General features: G+C 43.5%; 1 protein-coding gene across 1 annotated transcript in view; it reads right to left on the reverse strand.

Annotated features, from left to right (window-relative positions):
• The window catches only part of DTNBP1 (dystrobrevin binding protein 1), a 471889-nt gene that overhangs the window by 402333 nt on the left and 45393 nt on the right, over nt 1–24163 (reverse strand). The window contains exon 5 of the mRNA XM_053714763.1: nt 23016–23148. Within this exon, the coding sequence (XP_053570738.1) occupies nt 23016–23148 (133 nt within the window). The remainder of the gene's footprint in view (nt 1–23015; nt 23149–24163) is intronic.

Here is a 24163-nt window from a genome sequence, read left to right on the forward strand (position 1 = left end):
CCTTCTTAGCTGAATTTGCAGAGATTCATTAGCCACATCGGGCGCCCACTTAATTTACTCCTCCTCATTAAGTCATATGGTGGCATACTATCCTGCTCGCTAATCTAGGCCTTATTTAAATTAACCCTAAGCTCCTGAACAGAATTTATATAGCCTCTCTGTCACCTATACATTTTATAGTCCTGCTCCCATTTGACATTAAGTGACTCATTAAGGATTTTATTATACCAGTTATAAAGGAAGGAAAAAAGAAAAAGGCCTTTTCTGATACCCTGCCTACTATTATTATGCACAATTAGTAAGTAACTATCTTCATCTCCCCGTAAGCCCAATATCAATCTCTCAACTCTCAATTATTAACTCTCAACTGCCACCTTTGTAAAATGTATACCACTTGTTAGAAAGCCCGCCCTCCCCCCCTTTTTCAATTTAGAGCGGCTCTCGCCCGCTGAACTCCCCTTTCCCCTAAGAAAAAAAAGGAAAACCATACTGACAACCCCCCTTTGCCTAAATCCACTTCAAATGGATTAACTATTTTATGTTTTATACTGCAATGCGGGGATCATTCTTCTTCTTTCTATAACATAAAACTGAGGTTCTCTTATACCACACACCAAATTCTTACGGACATAAAAGTTCAATTTATTTTAGATTTATACTCCCACTTACCAGTTCCGGTTTATAGTCTGATTTCTCGTTTTACAGATAAGTGGTAGTATAAACTCAGCTACATATTCTACAAGCACAGTTTGCTTACTGCTTTAAATTTGTACCAGGTTATCTACCTAGAGTCATTATGACAGTATTATTTGACTATGTTCACTCACTGAAAATGTATGTCCCATTTTATTGTTGCCATTGTTTTTTGGTGATTCTGTATGTTACACCCTATACAACCTCAATAAAAAAAAAAAATAAAAAAAAAGAAAAAAGAAAAACACATTCGTTTGAGTGCAATTGAATTTAATCTGCATCAGGTAGGGCTGGGCGATATGGAGGGGGGGGGGAATTGCGATTAAAAAAAAAAAACACACAAAAAAACGCATTTGTGATTTAATCGCGATTTTCTTTAAAATTACTATAACACCTTAATTTTTCTATAAAAAGTTTATTTAACTACAGAATCTTAATGTACATGTTTCTTAATGTCCAATACACTCTTGGAGCATAAAAATACAAACCACAACATAGTTAAGCTGCCCGTGCTGTGGCTACATAGTAGCAACTAGCCAGTTCTTAGGTCTTCTGACACACCATTGTCATGTTTTCTTGTACAGTCATTCTAACTGTGGTATGATTAACATATAAAGCAGTGTATGCATGGAGAAACCTGAAGTGCTGAATTTACAGCAGTATGATTTGTGTACAATTACAGTAAAGGTAGTACAATGCAAACACAGCTAAATGAATAGCAAATGCAACAGAGTGACTGTCCAGACACACAAAGCTAATTGAAATGAAATTAGCTAGCCAGTTCTTACCACATTGTCCATGGCCATGTTTTCTTGGGCACTGGGCAGTCAGTCTAGCTGTGGTATGATTAACAAATGAAGCAGTGTATGCATGGAGAAACCTGAAAACTGCTGCTGACTTCACTGATTGATTTGACTGACTGATGATTTGTGTTTCTAAGTGTAGTAATTTAGGTAGTACAATGCACACTGCTTCATGTGTTAGTCATTTAGCTGAGTGACTATCCACCCAGGAAAACATGAAGGATGTGGCACTGACAAGGTCAATCCTGACATCCTGCACTGCCTGTCATATTACATCACACAGCTATTATGTAGTACATAACAGAACACTAATATAGTTATAATACAAACAAGTGAACCCAAGACACTCAAAGCTAATTGAAATTAAATTAGCTACTGGCCAGTTCTTACCACATTGTCCATGTCCATGTTTTCTTGGGCAGTCAGTCTAGCTGTAGTATGAGTAACACATGAAGCAGTGTATGCATGGAGAAACCAGAAAACTGCTGCTGACTTGACTGACTGATAATTGTGTTTCTAAGTGAAGTAATTTAGGTAGTACAATGCACACTGCTTCATGTGCTAGTAATTTAGCTGAGTGAATATCCAGGAAAACATGAGGGATGTGGCATTGACAAGGTAAATCCTGCAACCTGTTTTTAACAACCATGCATCAACTAATAGCAGCAGCACTGCAGCATAGTACAGTAAGACAGGGTACATTTTTCAAATGTAAAAGAGAGAATACAATACACAACATTAGAAGTTGGAACCTGCCCTGGTTATGGCATTTATGGCACTGTTTCTTCTTCTACATTCACCTATTACTTTGCATGGGGGACTGCTGATTGCTTGACTTGGATTCTGCACGACTTGCTGCTCAGACACAATCGCCATATCAGACATTACCCTGGCCTTGATGCTTGTAATTTATGTAGGTTGTCTTAAATCGTGGATCAAGGAATTATGCCATATCTAGCAGATCTCAAGTATCTATATCTTCATAATTTCTATTCATATATTCAAGAATTTTGGATTTCAGTGTCTTGGTAAGGTCAGAATCATCTTCCTCCAGTGCCAGTTTCTTTTTGGTTTAATAGATGCAGAACTGGTTTCACATAGGATACACTGACTTAGTTTTCTCCAGAAGTAATTGCGAGATGGCAGTTGGTATCTCTTGTCGAGTGTGTGCATCATTCTTTTGAAGCCTTCTTTACTAACCGTGTATGCAGGCACCATGTCTTTGCATATATTATATGCAATAGCGTTGGTTATTTCTCTATGCCTTTGTTCGCATATGGTGATGTCACTGTGTTTGCAAATGCCTTTATGATTGATTGCTGCTGCTCAACTTTAGCTTCACAGCTTGTTTGTATTGTCTTTTCTCTATCCGGGTTTTTTTTGCCATACATAGTTCAAAGATTTCCTTATGCCACTGTTTAAGGTGCTGGAACAGGTTTGATGTGTTACTTCGTTTTGCTGCAACACACCAAATTTTCTTTGGCACCAACAATTCATTAGCAACATCAACATCATTATTGTTGGACACGGACAGCTCTTCAAAACTCATCTTGAATTTTATGCACAGCGCGCCACACAAAATACCAGCTGACACAAAAAATTAGGAGATTTAAACTACCGGAGTCTACCGCGGACACTGCAAGCTGCCACAGAAAATGAGGAGATTATACTATCGCACACACTGCCAGTATCAGTGGCAACCGTGGCACAATGATAGACAAGAGACCACAGACTTACACTTGAAATTGAATATAAAGAAGACAAGAATGTGCTTGATGAAGCAGTCACCTTGATTGAAGAGAACACACAGGATTGCTGCACTTGAATATAAAGACAACAACAATGGGCTTGATGATGCAGCCACCTTGATTGAGATTTGAGAAGAGACAAGAGACCACATGCTTACACTTGAAATTGAATATAAAGAAGACAACAATGTGCTTGATGAAGCAGTCACCTTGATTGAAGAGAAGACAGGCTTGCTGCACTTGAATATAAAGAAAACAACAATGTGCTTGATGAAGCAGTCACCTTGATTGAAGAGACGACAGGCTTGCTGCACTTGAATATAAAGAAGACAACAATGTGCTTCATGAAGCAGTCACCTTGATTGAAGAGAACACAGGCTTACTGCACTTGAATATTAAGAAGACAACAATGGGCTTGATGATGTAGTGACATCACCTGGATTGAGAGACAAGAGACCACAGGCTTGCACTTGAATATAAATAAGACAATAATTAGCTTAATGATGATGCAGTCACCTTGATTTTGAAGAGACAAGAGACCACAGGCTAACACTTGAAATTAATTGAATATAAAGACGACAACAATGGGCTTGCTAATCATCATGTTTAATTAAGACTGAGGCAACACTGGCTTTCACTGGAGGAGACTGACTTACAGTTGTAGAAGACACTGGCTTTGGATGACTGACCTTGCTGTTGTAGAAGACACTGGCTTTGGATGACTGACCTTGCTGTTGTAGAAGACACTGGCTGAATGGCTGATCTTGCTGCTGTAGAAGACACAGGCTAGTCTTGCAGAGTTGCAGTGCACTAGCAGGATGACGTTGCTGTTGTAGAAGAAGAAACAGGCTGCAGAATGTGGATGACCTTGCTGTTGTAGAAGAAAAAACAGGCTGCAGGTTGAGGATGACCTTGCTGCTGTAGAAGAAGAAACAGGCTACAATCTGGAACTACAGCTGTTGGCTGACTTTGGTGAACTTGATACTAGTAGCAGACGACAGGCAGTCTTTGCTGTTGTTTGAACGATAAACATAAAAACTCAAATTATGTTTACCCGATATGTTTCTTTTCTTATGATGGAAAGAGTCCACAGCTGCATCCATTACTTTTGGGAATTCAGAACCTGGGCACCAAGAGGAGGCAGAGCCCCAGCCAAAGGCTTAAATACCTCCCCCACTTCCCTCATCCCCCAGTCATTCTGCCAAGGGAACAAGGAACAGTAGGAGAAATATCAGGGTAAAAAGGTGCCAGAAGAATAAAAACTAGAATACGGCCGCCCCATAGTTAAAATGTAGACGGGGAGCTGTGGACTCTTCCCGTCAGAAGAAAAGAAAATTATCAGGTAAGCATAATTTGAATTTTTCTTCTTAAACAGGAAGAGTCCCACAGCTGCATTCATTACTTTTGGGAAAACAATACCCAAGCTATGGAGGACACTGAATGCAAACAAAGGGCGGGTACAGAAGGTGACCCCTTTTGAAGGGCACCACAGCTTGAAATTACCCAACACCAGAGAAAAAACTGTAACACTTAGAAACAAGGGGATAAAAACCTGAAAGGACCAAGTAACTGCCCATCAGTTAAACAACCTACACGGCCGTGTTAGAGACCACTCAGAACTCCTAGAATCCATTGAGCACAAAAAGCCCAAGAGGAGCCAAGTCCCACAGGCTTTCTAATCACACAGAACTAACCCCCGACCTGAAGGAATAGAACCTTTATCTACCCCAGAGGGGGAAAACGGAGTACACATAAGATAACAAAGGGACCCCCAATAAGGTAAACAACCGCAAAACGACTAAAGCAAAAACAAGGTTGTTAAAAACAACCATCCAGGGAAATGAACTCCCTAGAAGGACAAGGACCAGAGATCAATTTCTAACCTATAAAAAGGTGATCAGGAGAAAGAACCCAGGTCTCCCTCAGATCCCTGATATAATGCCATATGACTTATGGTGCTTCAAGGAAGCCACAAGCTCCTCCACTGTACCATAGCCTAGCAGACACAACCGCTAAACTAGTCAAACATAGGTAAGAACCTATATAAGAATTATGGAGCCCGCAGACAGGCTAAAAACTACATTAACCTATCAGAGACAAAAGGTTATCTTGCGAAACCACACATCCACCTCTGAGCTCCAGCCTCAAAGCAGCAAAGCTGACCTTAAGCCATCATGGGAGACCATCCCACAGTGAAATCCGAAAAATATTGACAACTCTCGTCCCGGAAAAAAATCCGGACCTCAGAAGAACATCCAACACCAGCAGCATATGAAACCAGTGGAGGGATGAAACCGTGACTCCCCCACCGAAGGCAGGAACCAGGTTAGAAAGCCGACATAGCAGAATTCAAACTCCAAACCTCCAGCTACTTAGGCAGGGTAGATATCCCTTAGGTCACTTAGACCTGCATCAACTACACGTACACGGTCAGGACTCAACAGAGCAGTCGGATCTCCAACCCCCACTACGAGGTAACGGACCCAGTCCAAAAGGATTGACAACTTCCGAATACAAAGAATACAAAATTCTCCAACCCACACCTCAGGAGAAAAAGGAGGGGGTCTAAAAAGGAACGAACCCATGGGAGAACAACTCTGACCAATATTTAAATCTTGCTTGCTACCACGAAGCCATGACAGAAGTACAACATGCTCGGGTTCCAGAACCCCTAAACGGCCCCTCCCAAGAGGGACTAACTCCAGTGTCCCAGTACCAGAATCCAGTTTCATGACTTCTTGCACGCAAGGAAGGGCAGAACCACTCGGAAAACGAGAAGAGAAGGACCTGTAGGGCAACAATGGATACTGTATTCAGAAGCCTCCCTGAAGGAGAACAATGCAAAGGAACTGCTTCCCCAGCCATAGGCATGGAGATGAGACGTTATAAGAAACCATTCGGTGGTACCGACAGCTCCGTTGAACTAAACAACCACAAACCCACATCAAGGTGCAAAAGCTGCCACTGACACCACTGTAAGATCCCGCCTGAGAGACAGCAAAACTAACCCTCAGGCACATACCAAATCTCCCCTGCAGGGACAGCGGATGTTCCAAAACCCAAAAGGTTAGAAACCGAACCACCCAGGACCGATCCAGAACCGGACTCCGACAAGAGACATGGCCGAAGCCAGATCCCCAGAACCCGAGACCGGTCGATGTTCTAACCCCGTGAGGAACCATCAAGGCACCTCACATGCATCCCACGTCCCAATGACAAACATTGGGCGCCCAAAATAGATTCAGACCAAAGAGCCTAGAAGGACAACTTAACAGGCCTGAGAAGAGGGCAACCAGCACCCGGAGGAGCATTTGAAACCAGGTCCCTCTGCTTGCAAACCCAAGAGCTAGATCTCTTAGAGAGTCGAAAGGGAACACCCCTTAAAGACCACGGGTTTAAACGGAACAGGCTCCAACAAGCCCTTGGGATGAGAAGGCGATAAAATCACCAAGACAACTACAGGATCAGCCTCCCGGAAAATCCTGTACGAGTCTCACAATTCCTGGCAGACAAGTCGACCAGGGGAATGCCGGGGAAAAAACAACAGGGGATAACTCCCTGCACTCCCATAGAAGAGCGTGCACTCCAAAAAAGGAAGTATAAGGATCTACCCGAACTTCCAGACACAGATGACCCAACCACCCAAGAAGGTAAACAAGTAGCCCCAGTGACCTACGAGAGGTACCTGCAACTAGGCCACAAAAAAAACGGACATCCGGAAGATACAAAGAGTGATTCATCCTCCATCTGGTACCCCCGATGCCCAGAGGTCATTCAAACCTCCAAATCCATGGGAGTGGAGAACTTCGGTTCCAAGGCCAAAGGGCATCTCCCGATGAGCCACCGCAGGATACGAGACCGGAACCCCCTCGACAGCAGGAACAGGAGGCGGATTGATGCAGCCCTTCCATCTTCTAGTAATGGAGGCAACAGGAAAAACAAACACTTATCAAAGTGAACAAACCAGCACCCGACAGGGTAACCAGCGCACCGGCACCACGTGGTTGACATGAAATGTAAGGAACAACAGCTAGTGCCCGACCAGTACTCACCTGGTACGAGAGCATGCGAAAACTGTCCAAGGTCCAAGAAAAATCGAAGCCCCTAAAAAGGATTGATAAGAAACTATAAACATAACTATGTCGTTATATAGTACTGCGCATCTTCCGAGGAAGTGCCCACGCGACCAAAAAATTGCAAGTATCAGTTCCAGACAAGAAACGTTCCCCAAACGGAGAATCAAACATGAGCTTCGTAAAACAGATTAAACACATCCTAACCGGATCAAAGAAAATAAAGGCAGCACCCATGGGTGAACGCCGAAGGAGAATGGGCACGCAAACCGGACCAGCCGTTCAGAGGCCCACTTCTCCAAAGCTCAGAACTGGAACAGATACAAAAGAGTACGGAAATGGAATGACAACGTGACAACACCCGTTCACAAGGTGCACCGTGTGAGTCAGCAAAAAAGGCGCGTCAGTCCAAAAAGACAGCGCAGTCTGATAAGCCCAAGCATCACTACACATTAGCAGACAGAATCACACAAACATGATTAAAGTCCCCCCCTGTTCAATAACCCCCCACAGGAGATATTAACCCTTGATTCCATTTTAAGATAAAGGAGTCCCACTGGGACCCTGACTTTTTTCGTTAACATTACATTCCCATATCGAAATAAAATTAAACGATCTTACCGGAATCTACGCTGTGGAACAGGAACACGGCCCTTCAAGTGTGACAGATAGTAGCATCGCTTCTGACATGGACTTGAGTGATTGCCCAGATAGTAGCATCGCTTCTGACAAGGACTTCAGTGGAAAAAAAGGCAGGCAGCGAAACTCGTCAACGCTGATTGCCCAGGAGCTGTTAACATGAGTCAGGATGGTTTTGCAGAGACAACACTCCTGCATCTCCGGACTCTAACTTTCATCCATGCTCTCACTAAGAGGCTGATAGGATTACTTAAAACTCTGTAACGTCAGATTGTAGGTTTGTAGACTTTGTGACCCAAAGACACAACTAACTTCTGCAATTCTCCAGCTGTAATCCTTGGAGATATTTTAGCCACTCAAACCATTAGATAAATAGAGAGATTTAAAAAACATAATTTATGCTTACCTGATAAATTTATTTCTCTTGTGTATCCAGTCCACGGATCATCCATTACTTGTGGGATATTCTCATTCCCAACAGGAAGTTGCAAGAGGACTACCACAGCAGAGCTGTCTATATAGCTCCTCCCCTAACTGCCATATCCAGTCATTCGACCGAAAACAAACAGAGAAAGGAGAAACCATAGGGTGCAGTGGTGACTGTAGTTTAAAATTAAAAAATACCTGCCTTAAAATGACAGGGCGGGCCGTGGACTGGATACACCACAAGAGAAATAAATTTATCAGGTAAGCATAAATTATGTTTTCTCTTGTAAGGTGTATCCAGTCCACGGATCATCCATTACTTGTGGGATACCAATACCAAAGCTAAAGTACACGTATGAAGAGAGGGACAAGGCAGGTACTTAAACGGAAGGTACCACTGTCTGTAAAACCTTTCTCCCAAAAATAGCCTCCGAAGAAGCAAAAGTATCAAATTTGTAGAATTTTGAAAAAGTATGAAGCGAAGAACAAGTCGCCGCCTTGCAGATCTGTTCAACAGAAGCCTCATTTTTAAAGGCCCATGTGGAAGCCACAGCTCTAGTAGAATGAGCTGTAATCCTTTCTGGAGGCTGCTGGCCAGCAGTCTCATAAAATAAGCGGATTATGCTTTTTAGCCAAAAAGAAAGAGAGGTTGCCGAAGCCTTTTGACCTCTCCTCTGTCCAGAGTAGACAACAAACAAAGCAGATGTTTGACGAAAATCTTTAGTAGCTTGTAAGTAAAACTTTAAAGCACGAACCACGTCCAGATTGTGTAATTGACGTTCCTTCTTTGAAGAAGGATTAGGACACAAAGACGGAACAACAATCTCTTGATTGATATTCTTATTAGATACCACCTTAGGTAAAAACCCAGGTTTGGTACGCAGAACTACCTTATCTGCATGGAAGATCAGATAAGGAGAATCACATTGTAAGGCAGATAACTCGGAAACTCTACGAGCCGAGGAAATAGCTACCAAAAAAAGAACTTTCCAAGATAAAAGTTTGATATCTATGGAATGAAGAGGTTCAAACGGAACCCCCTGAAGAACTTTAAGAACCAAATTTAAACTCCATGGTGGAGCAACAGGTTTAAACACAGGCTAGATTCTAACTAAAGCCTGACAAAATGCCTGAACGTCTGGGACATCCGCCAGACGCTTGTGCAAAAGAATAGATAGCGCAGAAATCTGTCCCTTTAAGGAACTAGCTGATAATCCTTTCTCCAATCCTTCTTGGAGAAAAGATAATATCCTAGGAATCCTGACTTTATTGGTGTGAATCCAAGGGCTACTCATGGAGTAAAGATATTTCCGCCATATCTTATGATAGATTTTCCTGGTGACAGGCTTTCGTGCCTGAATTAAGGTATCAATGACTGACTCGGAGAAACCATGCTTTGATAAAATCAAGCGTTCAATCTCCAGGCAGTCAGCCTCAGAGAAATTAGATTTGGATGGTTGAAAGGACCTTGAAGTAGAAGGTCCTGTCTCAGCGGCAGAGTCCATGGTGGAAAGGATGACATGTCCATCAGATCTGCATACCAAGTCCTGCGTGGCCACGCAGGCGCTATCAAAATCACTGATGCTCTCTCCTGCTTGATATTGGCAATCAGACGAGGGAATAGAAAATGGGAAAGTGAGGGTGTAATGCACACCAGTGTGTATTACTACCCATAGGGGGCGCCTCCTAAGGCGTATCAAACAAACAAATGCTAAAGCAATATCGAAAACCTAAATAGTTACTAGTAGAATATACAAATATGCTTATACATAAATAATAAGATGTACCAACATAAAGTCCAAGTGGGTAATATTGATACAGTCCCAATAGAAAAATGGATCCAAGACAAGGTAGGCAGCTCTCAGTCTTAGGATGGTCTTCCTGGTAGATGGGTAACTGAAACAAGATAAAACACAGAGGCGCCAAACATGGCCTAGTACAGCCAGATAACAGATACTAAAATCCACAAGATAGCGATTGAATACTCACAAAGGAGGTGCACCCATTGGTGCTTATGAAGCAGACTGGAGCCTCTCAGTGGTCCAGCTCACTGGTATACTTCATGAGTCAGATTGTGGTCCTTGATGGTAGTGATTAACAGGTTCCTGAATCAGACGAGGGAGCAGAGGAAACGGTGGAAACACATAAGCCAGGTTGAAGGACCAAAGCGCTGCTAGAGCATCTATCAGCGTTGCCTTGGGGTCCCTGGACCTGGATCCGTAACAAGGAAGCTTGTCGTTCTGGCGAAAAGCCATAAGATCCAGTTCTGGTTTGCCCCAACGATGAACCAATTGAGCAAACACCTCCGGATGGAGTTCCCACTCCCCCGGATGAAAAGTCTGGCGACTTAGAAAATCCGCCTCCCAGTTCTCTACACCTGGGATATGGATAGCTGATAGGTGGCAAGAGTGAATCTCTGCCCAGCGAATTATCTTTGAGACTTCTAACATCGCTAGGGAACTCCTTGTTCCCCCTTGATGGTTGATGTAAGCCACAGTCGTGATGTTGTCCGACTGAAATCTGATGAACCTCATTGTCGCTAAATGAGGCCAAGCCTGAAGAGCATTGAATATCGCTCTTAGTTCCAGAATGTTTATTGGAAGGAGTGACTCCTCCTGAGTCCACAATCCCTGAGCCTTCAGGGAGTTCCAGACTGCACCCCAACCTAGAAGGCTGGCATCTGTCGTCACAATTGTCCAATCTGGCCTGCGAAAGGTCATACCTTTGGACAGATGGACCCGAGATAGCCACCAGAGAAGAGAATCCCTGGTCTCTTGATCCAGATTTAGTAGAGGGGACAAATCTGTGTAATACCCATTCCACTGACTGAGCATGCAGAGTTGCAGCGGTCTGAGATGTAGGCGTGCAAACGGCACTATGTCCATTGCCGCTACCATTAAGCCGATTACTTCCATGCACTGAGCCACCGAAGGGCGAGGGATGGTATAAAGAACACGGCAGGAATTTAGAAGTTTTGATAACCTGGACTCCGTCAGGTAAATTTTCATTTCTACAGAATCTATCAGAGTCCCTAGGAAGGAAACTCTTGTAAGGGGGGATAGAGAACTCTTTTCCTCGTTTACCTTCCCCCCATGCGACCTCAGAAATGCCAACACTATGTCCGTATGAGACTTGGCAATTTGGAAGTTTGACACCTGAATTAGGATGTCGTCTAAATAAGGGGCCACTACTATGCCCCGCGGCCTTAGGACTGCCAGAAGCGACCCCAGAACCTTCGTAAAAATTCTTGGGGCTGTAGCTAGCCCAAAGGGAAGAGCTACAAACTGGTAATGCCTGTCTAGGAAGGCAAACCTGAGAAACCGATGATGATCTTTGTGTATCGGAATGTGAAGATAAGCATCCTTTAAATCCACTGTAGTCATGTATTGACCCTCCTGGATCATAGGTAGGATGGTACGAATAGTCTCCATCTTGAATGATGGAACTCTGTGGAATTTGTTTAAGATCTTTAGATCCAAAATTGGTCTGAAGGTTCCCTCTTTTTTGGGAACTACAGATTTGAGTAAAATCCCTGTCCCTGTTCTTCCTTTGGAACTGGATGGATCATTCCCATAACTAGGAGGTCTTGTACACAGTGTAAGAATGCCTCTCTCTTTATCTGGTTTGCAGATAATTGTGAAAGGTGAAATCTTCCTTTTGGGGGGGAAGCCGTGAAGTCCAGAAGATATCCCTGGGATATAATTTCCAACGCCCAGGGATCCTGAACATCTCTTGCCCACGCCTGGGCGAAGAGCGAAAGTCTGCCCCCTACTAGATCCGTTATAGGATAGGGGGCCGTTCCTTCATGCTGTCTTAGAGGCAGCAGCAGGCTTTTTGGCCTGCTTACCCTTGTTCCAGGTCTGGTTAGGTCTCCAGACCGTCTTGGACTGAGTAAAAGTTCCCTCTTGTTTTGCATTAGAGGAAGTTGATGCCGCACTTGCCTTGAAGTTTCGAAAGGCACGAAAATTAAACGGTTTGGCCCTTGATTTGGACCTATCCTGAGGAAGGGCATGACCTTTTCCTCCAGTGATATCAGCAATAATCTCATTCAAACCAGGCCCAAATAGGGTCTGCCCCTTGAAGGGAATGTTAAGCAGCTTAGACTTTGAAGTAACGTCAGCTGACCATGATTTAAGCCATAGCGCTCTGCGCGCCTGGATAGCAAAGCCAGAATTCTTAGCTGTTAGTTTAGTCAAATGAACAATGGCATCAGAAACAAAAGAATTGGCTAGCTTAAGTGCTCTAAGCTTGTCAAGTATGTCATCCAATGGAGTCGCTACGTGTAGAGCCTCTTCCAGAGACTCAAACCAGAACGCCGCAGCAGCAGTGACAGGAGCAATGCATGCAAGGGGCTGTAGGATAAAACCTTGTTGAATAAACATTTTCTTAAGGTAACCCTCAAACTTTTTATCCATTGGATCTAAGAAAGCACAACTGTCCTCGACAGGGATAGTAGTACGCTTTGCTAGTGTAGAAACTGCTCCCTCCACCTTAGGAACTGTCTGCCATAAGTCCCGTGTGGTGGCGTCTATTGGAAACATTTTTCTAAAAATAGGAGGGGGAGAGAACGGCACACCTGGTCTATCCCATTCCTTAGTAATAATTTCTGTAAACCTTTTAGGTATTGGAAAAACATCCGTACACACCGGCACTGCATAGTATTTATCCAGTCTAACAATTTCTCTGGCACTGCAATTGTATCACAGTCATTCAGAGCAGCTAAAACCTCCCTGAGTAACACGCAGAGGTGTTCAAGCTTAAATTTAAATGTAGAAATATCAGAATCAGGTTACATCATCTTCCCTGAGTCAGAAATATCACCCACAGAACAAAGCTCTCCTTCTTCAGCTTCTGCATATTGTGAGGCATTATCAGACATAGCTCTTAAAGCGTCAGTATGCTCTGTATTTCGTCTAACTCCAGAGCTATCTCGCTTTCCTCTAAATTCAGGTAGTCTGGCTAATACCGCTGACAGTGTATTATCCATGACTGCCGCCATGTCTTGTAAAGTAAACGCTATGGGCGCCCTAGATGTACTTGGCGCCATTTGAGCAGGAGTCAAAGGATCTGACACGTGGGGAGAGTTAGTCAGCATAACTTCCCTCTCGTCAGATTCCTCTGGTGATAAATTTTTTAAAGACAGAATATGATCTTTATTGCCTAAAGTGAAATCAGTACATTTGGTACACATTCTAAGAGGGGGCTCCACAATGGCTTTTAAACATAATGAACAAGGAGTTTCCTCTATGTCAGACATGTTTATACAGACTAGCAATGAGACTAGCAAGCTTGGAAAACACTTTAAATCAAGTTAACAAGCAAATATAATAAACGGTACTGTGCCTTTAAGAGAAACAAATTTTTCAGAATTTGAAAAACAGTGAAAAAAGGCAGTAAATCAAACGAAATTTTTACAGTGTGTATAATAGGCTAACAGAGCATTGCACCCACTTGCAAATGGATGATTAACCCCTTAGTTCAAAAAACGGATCAAAAAAACTATCTAGACGTTTTTTTAACAGTCACACCAAACTGCCACAGCCTTGCTGTGGGCCTACCTTCCAAACAAAACGATTTTGGAAAGTCCAAGAGCCCTTTAGAGATGTCCTATAGCATTCAGAAGACCCTTGGAGGAAGCTGGATGTCTCAGTCTGTAAAAGTTACTGCGCAAAAAAGCGCCAAACTAGGCCCATCCCACTCATTTTAACACAGTGGAAAGCCTCAGGAAACTGTTTCTAGGCAAATTTAAGCCAGCCAAGTGGAAAAAACTAGGCCCCAATAAAGTTATATCACCAAAGTATATATAAAAACGTTTAAACATGCCAGCAAACGTTTTATATTACAAATATAAAAGAGTATTACCTCAGAAAATAAGCATGATACCAGTCGCTATTAAATCACTGTATTCAGGCTTACCTTACATAAATTTGGCATCAGCAGCATTTTCTAGCATTCACATCTTCTAGAAAAATCTTAAATGCACATACCTCATAGCAGGATAACCTGCACGCCATTCCCCCGCTGAAGTTATCTCTCTCTTCAGTCATGTGTGAGAACAGCAATGGATCTTAGTTACAACCTGCTAAGATCATAGAAATCACAGGCAGATTCTTCTATTTTCTGCCTGGAACAAAATAGTACAACTCCGGTACCATTTAAAAATAATAAACTTTTGATTGAAGTAAAATAACAGCTACATTTCACCACTTCTCTCTTACTACCTCCATGTTTGTTGAGAGTTGCAAGAGAATGACTGGATATGGCAGTTAGGGGAGGAGCTATATAGACAGCTCTGCTGTGGGTGTCCTCTTGCAACTTCCTGTTGGGAATGAGAATATCCCACAAGTAATGGATGATCCGTGGACTGGATACACCTTACAAGAGAAATAAGAACATAAATTATCCTTACCAGATAATTTCATTTCCTTCAGTATAAGGAGAGTCTACGGCATCATTCCTTACTGTTGGGAAATACTGAACCTGGCCACCAGAAGGAGGAAAAGACACCCCAGTCAAAGGCTTAAATACCTCTCCCACTTCCCCCATCCCCCAGTCATTCTGCCGAGGGAACAAGGAACAGTAGGAGAAATATCAGGGTATAAAAGGTGCCAGAAGAAAAATATAATTTAGAGGGCCGCCCATCGGAGAACACGGGCGGGGGAAATTAAATTATCTGGTAAGCATCATTCCTTACTGTTGGTAAAACTATACCCAAGCTCTAGAGGACACTGAATTATAACGGGAGGAACAAAAAGAGGTGAACCCTAATCTGAGGGCACAGCAGCCTGCAAAACCTTTCTCCCAAAAAACTGCTTTAGCCGAAGCAAAATCATCAAACTTGTAAAATTTAGAAAAAGTATGTACGGAGAACCAGGTAGCCGCCTTACAAATCTGATCCATAGAAGCCTTATTCATAAAGGCCCCAGAGGAAGTCACTGCTCTACTAGAATGAGCCGCAATCCTCTGAAGAAGTTTATGTCCCGCTGTCTCATAAGCAAAGCGGATAACACTCTTTAACCAAAAAGTTAAGGAAATCGAAGAGAAGTTCTGACCCTTAGGCTTCCCGAAACAGACAACAAAACAACAAAGAAGTTTGTCTAAAATCCTTAGTAGCCTGAAGACAGAACTTCAAGGTGCGAACCATGTCCAAATTATGAAGCAAACGTTCCTTCCAAAAAGAAGGATTGGAACACAAGGAAGGAACCACAATCTCTTGATTGATGTTGCGGTCTGACACGACCTTAGGAAGAAAACCTAACTTAGTATGTAGGACAGCCTTATCAGAATGGAACAACAGATAAGGAGGCTCACATTGCAAGGCAGCAATCTAAGATACTCTGCAGGCAGCAGCAATAGACAGTAGAAAAAGAACCTTCCAGGACAACAATTTAATGTCAACCTCATGCAAAACCTTAAGAAAAACATTTAGACTCCAAGGAGGAGCCTTAGATCTAAACACAGGTCTGATCCTAGTCAGAGCCTTAACAAAAGTACTGTACATATGGAAGCCCCGAGAGCTTCTTGTACAGTAAAACAGACAGGGCCAAAATCTGTCCCCTCAGGGAACTGGCAGAAAGGCCATTCTCCAGTCCATCCTGGAGAAACGATAGGATCCTGGCAACCATAACTTTATGCCAGGAAAAACCACGCTCTTCACACCAGAATAAGTAGGCTCTCCACACCTAATGATAGAGGAGACGAGTAACCGGCTTACGAGCTTGAATGAGAGTATCAATAACTCTCTCAGAAAAACCTCTCTTGGCCAGGACTAAGCGTTCAAACTCCATGCAGTCAGCCTCAGAGAACCTAGATTTTGATTAATAAAAAGGACCTTGTTCCAGCAGATCCCTGCGACAAGGTAACTTCCACGGAGGAGATGATGACATCCCCACCAGATCCAGGAACCACATCCTTTGCGGCCACAATGGAGCAATCAGTATCACTGATGCCTGCTCCTGCTTGATGCGGGCCACTACACGAGGAAGGAGTGGGAACGACGGGAAAAGGTAAAATTAGACTGAACCTCAAAGGCACTGCTAATGCATCTATTAGCTCCGCCTGAGGATCCCTGGACCTTGACCCATATCTGGGTAGCTTGATATTGAGACAGGACGCAATGAGATCTATCTCCGGGGTCCCCCACCGGTTGAATATCTCCACAAACACTTTTGGATGAAGAGACCCGGATAAAAGGATGGTCTGCTGAGGGCCATAACTACCCCCCTTTTCTGTTGGAAATGTATAAAAGCTGTGTTTTCTTTGAAATAAAGCAGTTCTTACTTCACCTGAATGCTAGTCTAGTCATTTAGGTGGGCTCCTGCTAGAATAATTTTCTTGGGCTACATAGCTGGAGTCACCAGGGAGGAAGAAGGACCCGTTAGTCAAAGCTACCCAGTCGGGGTAGCCGGGATATCTGTCACATTGGCTGGCAGGGGTGGGATACTTCCAACTTCCTGGGACATTCAAACCACCAGCTAGAAGTATTATTGAATGGAGACTTGAGGGAAAACTGCGGGTACCAGGAGCAGAACTACCCCCACCAGAGAAATGCTGGGGGAGGACCAGGCAGCCGGTGGATCGGATGATGACCAGGGCAATAAGCGATCCGTTACAGCACCAAGTACAGTATCCACCCCGGGGACACCAACGTCTGATATACATCGGGAAGTGCAGTGGCGGTTGGTGTTGTATGACACCCGGCCACTAGAGAAGGTCATCACCAAGATAGTCTCAGATGTTACCCAGCTCAAGTTAGCAGAAATCCAACAGTCCATAGGAGGGGCTCCATCCGCCCATGGAATGCAGGCTCCCCGACCGACCAAGCTACCCCATGGGGCCTTCTGAGCCTATAAAGAAGGAGGAGGAGGATATTGACTTATCTTCAGGTCTTTGAGACCCAATGCAAACTACAGGGGGTAGCCTACGCCGACAGACTGTCTGTCCTGATCTGTAAATTGTCAGGGTGGGCTTTGACAGCTCTCCACGTTACCCCTTCTGAGGACCAAAAGGATTATAACAAAGTGAAAGACCGTATCCTTGCCCGATATGGGCTCACGCCAGAGGTCCACCGGCAGAAATTCCGGGCACTAAGGAAGCAGGACGGACAGTCTTTCACAGAATGGACCCACCAATTCATCCGGTTGATGACTTACTGGCTAACCGGCTGCAAGGCCACTACTGGGGCCGAAGTGGCACAGCTATTCCTACTGGAGCATTTCTATAACCATGTTCCAGTCGAAATTAAATAATGGGTCCATGATCGTCGGCCCACCACAGCAGACCAGGCAGCCGTCCTGGCCGATCAATACGCAGATGCCCGCCGCCAAGTTCGCTCTGCCCCACAATCGACTCCCCGCCCGGCTTCGGTTGTAGTCCGACCGCCAGCGCTTACCACTAAGCCCCCGGGACGCCCGGCCTTTGTCCCTCCGGCCAAATTCAGGGACTCCCGGGGATGTTTCTCCTGCGGGCACCTACCTAGCCGCTGCCCACTACGCTTATGCACCAGCACCACTGCCAGACCGTTTGGGTCAATGGAAAGGCGGCCCAGGGATTACAGGACACCGGATCCACCATCACCCTGATCCAGCCTCATCTGGCCTCCGCTTTTACCGCTGCTGGAAGAACCCTTGCGGTTCGAGTGGCCGGAGGTGCCACTGTACAAATCCCTATGGCCTGTGTCCATCTGGTTTGGGGCACTGGAGCCTGTACTGTGGACGTGGGCATTATGCCAGATCTTCCCGCAGAGGTTCTACTTGGAAACTACCTCTGCCTACTTGTCTCCACCTTTTTGGGGGGGATACTCCCCTGGACACCTGCCCAGTGACCACCCGCAGGCAAGCACAGCGTCAAGCCAACACACCGCAGCTGGGGACCCAGGTAAGACCTCGCACCCCGGTTCCTCTCCTTCCCCGACGCCCTACCCTTACCCCCAAACGCCCAACCCCGGAGCCTGCCCTCCTTCCCGACCAACTATCCTGGGCCTCGTCCTCTGAATTTGCCCAAGAGACCCTGAGCGACCCGACCCTTGCCCCCTTCCGAGACCAAGTAGGGACTGACCCCCAGGGAGGAACAGTTCCAATGGGAAAACGGTCTGTTGTATCGGGTCTCCCGGAGAAAGAAAGGGCCAGTGCCCAAACGCCAGCTGGTGGTACCGAAACTATATCGGTCCGACCTGCTGCGAATAGGGCACAACAACCCCTTGGCCGGGCATTTAGGCAACTCCCAAACACACCACCGCCTTACTCAGGTCTTTTTCTGGTCCAGAATCACAAGAGAAATTAGGGAGTATTGTAAGACCTGCGTGGTGTGTCAGAAAGTAGGGAAGACCGGGGACTATACGAAAGCACCCCTTAACCCTCTCCCCGTTATTGACGAACCCTTTAGCAGAATCACTGTGGATATAGTAGGGCCCCTACCTCGACCCAGCCCCTCTGGGAAAAAATACATACTCACGGTAGTCGACTATGCCACTAAGTATCCCAAGGCAATACCTCTGGCGAATATCCAGGCGGAGACGGTGGCAGGTGCTTTGCTCCGGGTATTCACCAGGGTAGGCTTCCCTCGAGAAATGGTCTCTGACCAAGGGACCCAGTTTACAGCGGAGATCACCCAGAAGTTATGGGAACTGTGTGGGATAAAACCCCTGTAACAGTGCCCCATATCACCCCCAGACCAATGGGCTTTGTGAACGGTTTAATGGGACACTGAAGCAATTGCTTCGGACATTCTCGGCCACTCACAAAGACTGGAAAAAATTCCTGCCGCACCTCCTCTTTGCCTACCGAGAGGTGCCCCAGGAATCCACCGGGTTTTCACCCTTTGAGCTGCTATATGGCCGGAAAATAAGGGGGTCCCTAGACTTGTTGCGAGCCCACTGGGAGGGATCAGCCGGGGAGTAAGGACCCTCCATTGTAGAGTACGTCCTGAAGTTCAGGGATCGGCTGAAGGACTTCACTGCCATGGTGCGGGAGAACCTTCAGGGCGCTCAAAGGAAACAGAAACAGTGGTACGACCGTAACGCTCATAGCCGAATTCTCACAGTAGGGCAGAGGGTTCAATCCTGTCAAAACGGACAAGTTACAGGCTTCCTGGCATGGGCCCTACTGGGTGGTGGAACAATTGAATAACACCACCTACCTTATAGCAAAATGCTCCGATGACCTTTCATGTGAACATGCTCAAGGAGTATGTAGAAAGACCCCAAGATGTAGCCACTATCTGTGCTCTGGCTGTGGCAGACTCGGAGAGCCTCCCCATGCTGGAGCTCCCTGGGCCGGATGAGACCCCTCAAGGAGTAGCCAACATAATCCTAGATGCGGCTGGACAGAGACAGCAGGTCCAGCATTTACTAGAGGACCGCCAGGAGATGTTCTCCAATGTCCCTGGTACACCACAGTGGCTGGGCACCGAGTGGAAACCCCGGGGCAAGTTCTCCTGAGGCAGGCAGCTTACAGAGTACCTGAAGCTGTCAGAGACAGTATGCACAGGGAGCTCCGAGGAATGTTGGACCTCGATGTTGTTGAACCATCCAACAGTCCCTGGGCCTCCCCGGTGGTGCTGGTCCCCATAAAAGATGGTACTACCTGGTTCTGCATTGACTACCGTAAGCTCAATGACAGAACCACAACCGATGCCTATCACATGCCCCGCGTCGATGACCTCTTAGATAGAATTGCCAGAGTTTAGCATTTGGCGCACCCGCGGGCCTAATACCGCCCGCACTTGCAAGAAGTAGTCAATTGAAAAAAAGACTAAACCCCAGGTAAGAAATTTCTTAAAAAATGTTTATATTCCCCAAATATGAAACTGACAGTCTGCAGAAGGAAATACATGAACCTGACTCAAGGCAAATATAAAAACATACTTACCAAAAAGACACCCATCCAGATATAGCAGATAGCCAAACCAGTACTGAAACAGTTATCAGCAGAGGTAATGGTAAATTGAGAGTATATCGTCGATCTGAAAAGGGGAGGTAGAAGATGAATCTCTACGACCGATAACAGAGAACCTATGAAATAGACCCCCGTTAGGGAAATCATCGTATTGAATAAGTGATACTCCCTTCACGTCCCTCTGACATTCGCTGTACTCTGAGAGGAATCGGGCTTCAACAATGCTGAGAAGCGCATATCAACGTAGAAATCTTAGCGCAAACTTACTTCACCACCTCCATAGGAGGCAACATTTGTAAAAACTGAATTGTGGGTGTGGTGAGGGGTGTATTTATAGGCATTTTGAGGTTTGGGAAACTTTGCCCCTCCTGGTAGGATTGTATATCCCATACGTCACTAGCTCATGGACTCTTGCCAATTACATGAAAGAAAAGGTACCTATTCATCAGCTTTTTTATTTTTAGTGATGGTAAAACCTAGCGTTTTTGAAATGCTAAAATTTACCATTCATTTTAAATAACATACATAATATTGCAAAGTATTACACTGCCACCACCAGGCAAATTCATAATAAGATCACAAAGTGAATGTAAATTTTGATGCTAAGGTGCCCGTTTTTTAAAAATTTGATTAAAAACAGGGGCACTTTAATTCATCAAAATTTACATTTCAGTTGTTGTGAAAAAAATACCTTTTAATCTTGACAGCCGCTCCAGCTTCTCCCGGTCGTCGCAAAGCCATTTCTGACGTCAGAAATGATGGATCGGTCATCCTCCAATCGCGGCTTCCCCCCGGGGGAATCAGTGTCTGATTCGAAGGCGTGATTGGAGGTAGCCGGATTCCTCATTTTAGACCCAGGAAGACGCTTTGCGACGGGCGGAGGAAGCTAGAGAAGCTGTCAACATTAAAAGGTAAGTATTTTCACAACACAAGTGAAATGTAAATTTTTATCAATTAAAGTGCCCGTTTTTAATCGAATCTTTATAAACCGTGCACTTTAGCATCAAAATTTACATTCACTTTAATACTATTTTAAAAACTACTATAAGATAATATTAATACAAACGTATAGTCAATATGGGTCCCAAATATATTTTGTCACATTATAGTTTTCCCCAGAAGTCAAAATAGAATTGCAGAAACGTATCTTAGATAGAGGTGCATGCCACTATATGCAAGAGACCTAGAGGAAATAAAACACAATGAGAATACAGCCTACATTACATGAACAAATAGCTAATTATTTTCATCTATCAAATGTTTTATTTTGTGACAGAACAGAGTTAAAACTCATCCATAGCAGATATAGCTGGATGTTGGTTATTTAAAAACTGCTAATAATTAAAGCATTTTGGGTAACAAAACTCCATTAGAAGAGAAAAAAAAAAAGTCTGCTACATAATTAGCTAATTATTTTTACGTCACAAAAAATAAAATCTTAATTTAACAAAATGAAGTCAAATATTTTAATTGCGGTCACAATTTTCCTGAAGTTTAGCTAAAGCACAACTAATAAATGCTATATCAAGCGTCTCCTGTGTCCTTATTGGAAATACAAGCTTATAAACCTTAAGCAAAGACTTTGATGGAAAAATATTTTTTTCTACATATATCTAAATAAAACGTAAAAATAAAAATAAAGTACCAGGTTTTATATAATGCACAGAAAAGAGGTTTAAAAACTTTACATATTAAGAAGTACTTTTTTTTTTTTTTTATGTGACCAAATGTTGTTTTCATAAAAATCTAATGACTCCAGAGGGTGCAAGTGCAGCCAACATGTCCTGTTATTTATTTCTATGCAAAACATATTTGCCTCCCCTTGTGGCTGCGTTTGAATAACTGACTTCTATGAGTGGTTCCTCTAGAGACACCCAAATCATTGTGTCACATATGGAAATACTAATATTTCAATAGGTTAAAAATTGTTCTGTTTGAAAACAAAAAAAAAAGATTCAAGTAAGATAGGACTTATTGCAAAAATGATATGCTCTAATTTGTTACAGTATGTTGTTTTTGCATTAATATTTAAGTACTTTGTGGAGTTAAACACATCCCACTTGGGAACCGCACTGTATCTCCCAATCAGAATAAGGCCAATGACTGGCTAGTCATGAGACAGCTGCTTCTGATTGGCTCAACTGTCGTGGGAGCTACAATGCTTTGCGGATTCCAAGAAGGACTTTACCTATGTGTTTAATCAATTTTGAGGGGGGGGTAAACACAGTTAGGGACAGTAATGCAAAAAGGAAGTGCTCTAATGGACTGGATTATATAAATTTAGGTATTAGAATGTGCCTTTACTTTAAAATAAAATGCATATTTGTACACAACTGTACAGCATTATAAATTGCTCAATGGTGACAGCTCCCTCAAACGCATTGGTTAACAGGGACTTGCCAACACAAGGCTTAAAAAAGAAAGTTTTGCTCATTTAGCCCAGGAATGTCAGTTTCTCTTAAAACATTTTAGATGGAACAATGAAAAAAAATGTACAATATGCATTTAAATAGACGTTTCCATGTGGCAGCCAGGTTGGCCAAATATTTATAGAGATGCATGGCTGAAAGATGAGTTGGAGCTTTGTCGTTAAGCAACATACACATGATATCTGATGCTCGTCAAAACTAGCTGAATTCATTAAAAAATGCAATACCGGTTACACTGGATATAAAATTGTAATGAAAATATACAAATGAATGTAGTACATATAAATACAAACGTGTATACAAGACTCACCCAATCTGGCTGTCACACTCTCGAGATCTGCTAAGAATACAGGTATCTGCTGAAGCTGTTCCTGAAGCTCAACAAGACCATTTCTTTTTTTCTCCCAATGAGCTGAAAGCATCACAACTTCAGTGTCCACTTGCTGAAAAACATAGCACAGTTTGTAAAAGGGGTTCTGGGCACTATATGGCTTCCAAATCATTTACATACACAAATAAAAAAGCACATATATGTGGTTATGGATATTGGAGTCATTTTCTACTATGTTATCCTATTCTCCAATATTAAAAAGGGACAGTCTACACCTCAGTCATCTTAAAGTCTTACATAAGATTAAGCTGCAAATAGGCTCCTGCACCCTTTCTATATAATGCAGCAGGAAAGGTAAAAAAATTATTTTAAAATGAATATTGTTTCTGGCCACTTTCAAATGACTGCCAAGCTCTGCCCACTGATGACATCACGATCTGGGCTGCATCTAGGCACTCTACTGAATAGCATTGACAGTCTATTGTATCGAACTGGTGAGCCTTTTGTGATTGGACGCCATATGCAGCCCAGAATTTAATGTCATCAGTGGGCGGAGCTCGGCAGCCATTTCAAAGTGGCCAGAAATAATATTAATTTTAAAATAACTTTTTTACAGTTCCTGCTAAATATTCCTGGATATTTGTAAATGTCCATTTAAAAAAGAACATTAAACTAAAAATTGAATATCCCATAAAATTAATAAAAACAAAACAACTTTGCAGTATACATTCTTTATTTATTTTGCTTCTTGATGCTGTAAAATAACTGAAAATGTTGCTTTTTCCATTACACTCAGAAAGGCTAGGCCTCAATTTTATTTTTATTAAACATGCACTAGCATCAACTACCCCCCTACCCCAAGTCTTTTGGCTGTGTATTTTGTTTAAGTGGAATATCAATGTTTCTGTTGATGAAAAACAAATGATTGATTGCAATTGTAGTAAGCATAATACATGGTTTAACTACAGATATTATTGCAGGACATAAATTAGTAATATGTGTGCACAATAACTTACTAGAATGCCATTTAGCACCTATAGATGGTGTGTTAGAAAAGGGTTCAAGAAGGTTTGTTTCAACAAAACTGTTTAATCAATTATAAATTAGTTGAGTGAACAGAATCAGTG

Source organism: Bombina bombina, chromosome 5, assembly GCF_027579735.1.
Source record: "Bombina bombina isolate aBomBom1 chromosome 5, aBomBom1.pri, whole genome shotgun sequence".
NCBI classification, from domain to species: Eukaryota; Metazoa; Chordata; class Amphibia; order Anura; family Bombinatoridae; genus Bombina; species Bombina bombina.